General features: G+C 44.9%; 1 protein-coding gene across 1 annotated transcript; it reads left to right on the forward strand.

Annotated features, from left to right (window-relative positions):
- The first annotated feature begins 296 nt into the window (after positions 1-296).
- Positions 297-5,050, forward strand: UCP2 (uncoupling protein 2). Its single transcript, XM_073661259.1, has 8 exons — positions 297-441; positions 1,505-1,663; positions 2,247-2,473; positions 2,792-2,999; positions 3,111-3,305; positions 3,414-3,515; positions 3,890-4,070; positions 4,182-5,050. The coding sequence occupies exons 3-8, from the start codon at positions 2,348-2,350 to the stop codon at positions 4,294-4,296; spliced, it is 927 nt and encodes a 308-aa protein (XP_073517360.1). The 5' UTR covers positions 297-441; positions 1,505-1,663; positions 2,247-2,347; the 3' UTR covers positions 4,297-5,050.
- The last annotated feature ends 2,963 nt before the right edge of the window (positions 5,051-8,013 follow it).

Here is an 8,013-nt window from a genome sequence, read left to right on the forward strand (position 1 = left end):
GCAGCAGATCTGTTGCTGACATTGCAGAATATCAGTTATGTAACCACTGGCACCTGTTGCATGGAGTGGTGGGTAGATGATGGGAGTTGTAGGTTTGGGATGGAGAATAGGACAAGATAATAATTCAGAAGGGAGGAGTAGAATATGATGGAGCATTGGCAGTAGTAGGTGATAATCATGTAAGGCTATGATGGGGGTTGGAGTGCAGGGTCACAATGGAGGGGGCAGTGGGTGCTGGGTGCTAGCAGGGAGGGAGGGGGCAGGGAGTGGTGAGCACTGGCCCTCCCCCACCCACAGTCCATATAATGCAGCAGAGACCAGTCCTCTGACTCAGCTCTTTCTCATCCAGCTGAGGACAAGCAGCTCCATCCTGCTCCCCTCCATTGTCCCCTCCAGCTTCTGTCCCCTCCACTGCACTGGTTCCCCTTCTTCTTCTTACTGGTAAGTGACTGTGAATGGCTGATACATTGTGGCTTCTTGTTCTGCTCGATTTTATTCTCGATTGTGAATAGTTTTTACATTGTTACAACTTTGTAAAATATAGAACTTTCTGCTTTTCTACCTGGTCACAAGTTCAGTGTCTGTCTGACTCTCCAGGACCGCACACGTTGTGCCCCCAGAACTTGTGGCCTGGTGATTATCTCTGGCCACATACATGCCAGAGATACATATTATATATATCTCTTATTTTTGGCAGTGGTCTTCAGCCATAGGGTTAATAGCTGAGACCCCCTTTGTTCTGGTAAATGGTAGTTTTGCAACTGGGGATCCATCATTTTTATGATCTTCTCTGGGTGACTTTGCAGTTGTTTGGTGTCCATTGCTGCCCCCCATAGATGCTGTCACCCAGCTAAGCTTTCCTTGAATCCTCAATTTAAAAAAGTACCCCCTTTTTGTATGGTTTCCCCCCCCCCCTCTTCAAATGGGGCAAGATCCAAAGAAAGTGGGCAGACCGCCCATATGGATGCTACTGTCACATATAAAATTGGAGGGAAATGATCTCCCACCAAGATACATCTATATGGCGGTTATCTCTGTGGAGGGCTTTCTGTAGGCGGCGCACCCTTACCCTGCAGGGAGCCAATATTGGGGGAGGGCACTAGGGGGGGGTTAAGTCACTATTTAAAATCTGCAAAATGAAAGTTTTCCTATAGAGGAAAAAGTCAGTGTGGCGACAACTGTAAGAACTCTAACTTCATAGTCTCTAAAGGAGCGGAAACGTTCAATCGCATCCAGATAAGTCTCCTACACGCGTGATGGAAAAATCAATATCCAAAAGGTTGTGTAAACTACAGGTGGTCGTGTTCGGTCACTGATATTAACCATGATGATCTATAGTGGCCACATTATAATGTGAAATAAGCCCCTGATATTGTAGATGGCTTATATATTAAACTATCAAATTTCTTTATATATTTTTTTTGCTTTTCTCATTGTTACATTTTTTTTTTTTCTTGTTTTTTCTTTCTCTCTAACCTTCTCTCTCCCCTCTTATTTCTTCCAGCATAAGTATTATGAATATACAGCATTGTTTTTATCAACATTTTTCTATGGAAAGTAAAGGGTACCGTGTCTCCACTCCCAGTGGTAAATCCGACGGGCGTGACGCCTTTAGGGAAGCTTGATCTTTACACCATCCTCACTCCAGCTGGAATACTTGAAGGTAATTTCTTAAGGATGAATTCACATGCTGCAAACTTGACACTGAATTTTTTTTTTTTTTTTGTGGGGGTGTCTTGGTGGCTGCATGTTTTTTTTTTTTTTTTTGTTTGTTTGCCATCCCATTCAGCTGAACAGGACAAATGTTTGCAAAACGAGATCTTTTACTTTAGTTCTAAGCAATTGTTTTCTTGTTCACTTTTAACAAAAACTGGTAAACAGGTGCAAATTGATATCCTGCAGCGATCGGTCACTGTCAGTTGCCGCTCCCTCTTTTGTTCGCTCCCTTTTCTTAGAAAACACAATCTGTCCTTTAACCGGATCTCTGAATGCAAGAGAACTGCAGGGCGCTGTTCACACTGCCAGGATGTAGGGTCAGTTTCTGCCATGACTGGGGGGCAGGAGATGAGGCGAAGGGGGGTCCTTGCAGTTCTCTTATCAGTATTCTGCACTTAGATGTCGTTCTAGGGGAGAAAATAAAACTTTGAAATAGAAGAAATCAAATAAACAATATATTCAGCTGATTTCCCTACTGAAGTAACACTTTTCTTTTTTTCTTTTTTCTCCTTTTCATCCTTGCCCTTTAGCTTCCGGCAGAGTTTATTTGCCTTGTCTTATCACTACATCTGCTCCCAGGACAGTCCAGTCCTCAATCTTTTAAGTTCTTTGCATCATCTAAAACTTCAGAATGGTTGGATTCAAACCCACCGATGTCCCCCCAACTGCTGCAGTGAAGTTCATTGGCGCAGGTACAGCAGCATGTATTGCTGACCTGTTCACCTTCCCTCTGGACACTGCAAAAGTCCGTCTCCAGGTGAGTACATGCGTTTGGTCCTTTAATTTTCCATAAAGTAGTGATTGTTCCTGCCGATACTGGGAAAGCTGTGTCATGTACCACAATTGGTGCCCACAGGGGTTGGTGGATACCCACTCTTCTATGTAGTAGTTTTTTTTGTTTTTTTTTTTGTTGTTTTTTCCCCCAATATTGCTGCTATACTACATAGTCTTCCATTCTAGCTGGGTGACAACCCCCGACTGGAGGTATAATGCAGCTTTCCCAGTATCTGCTAATTTTTCCATGCATTAGCGGTGTTGTGGACCTGTGTAGCTAATATGTTCCCTCCCCCTATAGATCCAAGGAGAGACCAAGGGCCAGCTCAACACTAAGTCTGCCCAGTATAAGGGCGTCTTCGGGACCATCTCCACCATGGTCAAGACAGAAGGACCACGGAGCCTTTACAATGGGCTGGTGGCCGGTCTCCAGCGACAGATGAGTTTCGCGTCCGTCCGTATCGGACTCTATGACTCTGTCAAGCAATTCTACACCAAAGGATCTGAGCGTAAGTAGCCTGTGCTAGGGCTTATCCAGTCACATCCAAAGCTGCTGGTTCAGTGTCTGTAGTATTGTGGTTGGATTTGGTGTCTTTATTGACCACTTCTTTATCCTGCAGATGTTGGAATTGGGAGCAGACTCCTCGCCGGCTGCACAACCGGAGCCATGGCCGTGGCATTCGCTCAGCCCACCGACGTGGTGAAGGTGCGCTTCCAAGCTCAGGCAAATGTCTCCGGCTCCAAAAGATACAAGGGAACGATGGACGCCTATAAGACCATCGCCAAACAGGAAGGTGTGCGTGGCCTGTGGAAAGGTTCGTGTTTAAAGATTTGTGTTTTCTATGGGTTTTTTTTATTCACTTTTTCAGGAGGTTCAACTTTTTTTTTTTTTTTTTTTTTTTTTTTTTATATATATATTATAGGCACAGGCCCCAACATCACCCGAAACGCCTTAGTAAACTGCACGGAGCTGGTGACCTATGACCTCATCAAGGATGCGCTCCTTAAATCCAACCTCATGAGCGGTGAGTCTTTCTAGTGATTTAAAAAAAATAAAAAATAAATAAAAATATCTTTTTAGAGCAATAATCAGTAGGATCCGGCTGTCATGGCTCTATCGTCACCTGATTTTTCAACCTCTTAAATGAAGCTGCCGTAATTGACAGCGGCATCTAAGGGTGTAAACTGCTGTGATCTACCATATTTTTTTTTTTTTTTTTTTAAATCTGGGTGACAGCTGTACAACACAGCCGGCACCCATGCCTTGGAGAAGGAGTATCTCTGCCACAGGCCTCCAGTGGCCATGACTGTGCTATTGCCACCACATATATGATGGATGTCTTAGGGGATATCCTCTAGCGCTGCATGTATGACTTACCGCTGTACATCTATTCTGCAGACACTCTCCCATGTCACTTCACCTCCGCGTTCGGTGCCGGTTTCTGCACCACGGTGATCGCTTCCCCCGTTGATGTAGTGAAGACAAGATACATGAACTCTGCCAAGGGACAGTACAAAGGTGCCCTGAACTGTGCTGTCACCATGCTACGAAAGGAGGGGCCCCTGGCCTTCTACAAGGGGTAAGTCACATGTGCCGCGTCGGCCATATTGGAAGCCGCCAACCTTTTAATGACTGACGGCTTTGATAGAATAAGCCCAGTATGCATTTAACGCTTTTTCCCTCCGCTCAGGTTCATGCCGTCCTTCCTGAGACTCGGTTCCTGGAACATCGTGATGTTTGTGACCTACGAGCAGCTGAAGAGGGCCATGATGTCCGCCCGCGTCTCCTGGGAGGCTCCTATCTGAGGGCCCTTCTCCCCCTGTCTCTACCTCTTACTGTTTACATTAGTTTTTTTTTTTTTTTTACATCTCTAGTAGAAAAGTCCAAAGTCCATCAGAAGCTCTTACTATTTAGAAGGAAACAAGAAAACAAAAAAAAAAATTAACTTTTTCACTCTGCGCTGAAGGAGCGGTCGGGATTTGACCCTTCCTGTAGCGGCCATATTGCTGCTCCAGGACTTTCTGTAACTTTATTTTTTTTTTTTTTCTTTGGAAAACTTTTTCTCCAGTTTTAACTCCCGTGTGTTTTTAACACTTCCATTGTTCGGAGGCAAAATGTGCCTTGTACTCCAGTCACCTCCAAAGCTGCTTTCCTTATGATTGGAGTACAATGTATATCTAACAATTACTTTATGTACTGTACTCCAGTTGTGACTGCAGCTTTGGCAGGGACTGGAGTGAGTACAACACAGAAGAATGTGCAAGATTCCTCTTACTGTGCAGATTTAGACAGTTGTGCAACTATTGGTTGCAGCTTTCATTCTCTCCAAGCACCACACAAGCTGCAAGCCTTTGTCTTCTGACTTTTTTTCCTTGAGTGACGGTTTTATTCCAGAAGCTGCTGCCGTGGCCGTGACTCCTCTACTGCAGAATGTGACGCTGCGCGCACCCCCATCCCTCTCCTAAAGACCAAAGGGCTCTTGTTCTGTGTTTTTATCCTGTTGTCTTTTATATGGATGACTTTGCATGATTTAAAAATAAAAACTGCACAAAATCGCAACCGTTTCTTCGCAGCTCATTTACATGGAGGTGACTGTCAGGGCTGTCCTCGGCCATCATGCTGCCCTAAGACCTTTTTTAAATAGTCATACCCCCTAATAGTAAGTCAGAAGTGCTCATCCCCCTTTAGATAGTAATTCATGGCCCCCCATACACATTAACGTCAGCTGAACTGGCCAATCGACTGTCACCCGACAGTCTAATGTATATGGGTTCGGCTGACAGATGTCAGAAGGGTCTACCATGTCTGAATTCAGACTACAGATCCTTTGTCAAACTAAAGAGATAAGCCACCACCAGGGGGGGGAGTCTGGCAGTGGCTCTCATGGAGAAAACTGGATCGCTCCTGTGTATGGGAGAGTTGGGTGAGCTAGCTGTGGACAGAATCATGGTTGGCCCAAGTTATCCAAAAGTGTATGGGGGTGGGGGGTTAATGAAATACTTCAGCTAACCTATGACCTTGTTCAGATGGTGTTTTCAATCTGTGTCCAGGTGTGCAATGGGCAACACACTGACACTATAAAGTCTGACCAAATAAGATTACTAAATTTACATGACTTCAGCACCAGGACCTCATCAGTACATGAATACAGCATCATAAACACAATCAGTGAAATCTATCTAGAATCACCAAGAGCACAGAAATGCAGCATCCATTTCAAAAGATCAGCAGACTGAGACTGTTGCAAGTATATACCACTTGAGTATATAGTCTTGGTTAAGAGTGCCAGATGTGGTGGTACTCAGCTTGTGGTGGTGGTATTCTGATTGTATTGCGGCACAATCTTCAAGGCATAGAAAAGAGTAGCATTCACCACTGGTGTGGGGTGTGGTGCGTTTTTTTTGTTTTTTTCCCTGCCTTCCCACTGGGTGGTGGATAAGGGCAGTTTCCCTAATATGCTGGGCCCTATGCTGCATCCTCTACCTAACCCCTGGGTCCATTCCATACCCCTATGCATCTCGTACTGGTGCCAGGGTGAAGCAGCAGGCATGAGCTCAGGTTTGGCATAGGCTGGAGTGCCAGAGGAAGAAGTCTTGGTGACATGGAAGTGCCGGATGCATGGGAAAACTCAAGCTAAGGCCTCCTCCAGTGCCTATGTAGAGAGAACGAGCAGCTGGAGGACGGCTCATGGAGTGTTCAGCTAACTGAATGAAATAGCAGAATGAACTGCGTTCCAGCTACCCCATCCACTTTGGTATTAGGGAAGGTATGGGTGAGTGGCTGTAGGCCATAAAATCCTTTTCCTAATCTAATAGTGCATAGTCAGGGCCGGCTCCAAGTTTTTCTGGGCCCCGGGCCAAAAGAGTCTCAGTGGCCCCTTTAACACATACCACGATTCATGATGCACAGATACCGCAGAGAAATATATATATTACAATGCTGAAGATTTCACTTCTTACATTACATGAGTGATATCTATTGTAAATTCCACAATAGCTCAGAAACCAGCGAATGCGCACAGTGCAGACCGGACAGTATAGTCCTCCATACAGAATAATGGACCCATATAATGCTCCATGCAGAATAATGACCCCACATAATTCTTCATACAGTATTATGAGCATCACATAGTCCTCCATACAGTATTATGGCCCCCATATAACGCTCTATACAGGATACTGGCCCCCATATAACGCTCCATACAGGATACTGGCCCCATATAGCGCTCCATACAGAATAATGGCCCCCATATAACGCTCCATACAGAATACTGGTTCTCATATAATGCTCCATACAGTATTATGGCCCCCATATAACACTCCATACAGGATACTGGCCCCCATATAACGCTCCATACAGGATAGTGGGCCCCATATAGCGCTCCATACAGAATAATGGCCCCCATATAACGCTCCATACAGGATACTGGCCCCCATATAATGCTCCATACAGGATACTGGCCCCCATATAATGCTCCATACAGGATACTGACCCCCATATAATGCCCCATGCAGGATGTCACTCCCCCTCCCCCCCCATATAATGCCCCATTCAGGATGTCACTCCCCCCTCCCATATAATGGCCCATGCAGGATGTCACCCCCCCCATATAATGGCCCATGCAGGATGTCACTCCCCCCTCCCCCCCCATATAATGCCCCATGCAGGATATCAGGGGGCGCCTGCATCGGCACCGCTCTCCTTCGCTCACGGGTCCCGACGGTGAGTGGGTCCCCCCACCTGTTCAGGTGCTCAGGGCCCTGGCACTTGCACTGAGTGCTGACACCAGGCCTGTGCATAGTGATGGCTTACAGCCTACCTGTGTGACCAGCGCCCTATACAAGCCTCGTGTGTGTAATTCCAAAAAACTAAGCAATCCCCCCTCCATGGATTGGTAGGTTGTGAATGGTTGTTTCGTCAGTATTTTGCACCTGTTACCTCCGCCTTTATCAAGGGTCTGCTGCGTCTTGTAGTGCATGAGTTTTTAGGCAGGTAAATACTGTTGCCCTTTTTTGCTTTGTTACCATTTTGGGGGAATTTGCATTCCTTTTTCTGTGACTTTGCTTTTAATTTTAATATAGGGATTTGCAAGACCATGCAGACGCTTGACGTGGGTTTCGAGCTTGTGTATTTTGACCCAAACATCGACCAATACATCATATGTACTATATATATATATATATATATATATATATATATATATATATATATATTCTGTGCACATTATATTTATTGTTATGTTAGATGCAGTAGAGTCCATCAATGTTGACCTTGTAAACTAGGGTGTCCGTGAAGACATCGGCTGCATTCAGTGCAGACTCTAAAATAATTACAGTCAAAATAATTTGTATAAGCTTCTTTAGCTAAAAAAAAAAAAAAAACGCCTTGAATTTTTTTCTACGGATAGGGCAAACAGGTATTTAGGTTAATATGGGCCATAAAGGATACCTACTACTATATACCCATCCACCAGGCATATCAGTAATTATTAAGACTAGCCATGAGTTTTCAGAGAAAATTGT

This window comes from Phyllobates terribilis, unplaced genomic scaffold (genome assembly GCF_046119375.1).
Source record: "Phyllobates terribilis strain yellow unplaced genomic scaffold, ASM4611937v1 Scaffold_2__4_contigs__length_985480577, whole genome shotgun sequence".
Classification (NCBI taxonomy): domain Eukaryota; kingdom Metazoa; phylum Chordata; class Amphibia; order Anura; family Dendrobatidae; genus Phyllobates; species Phyllobates terribilis.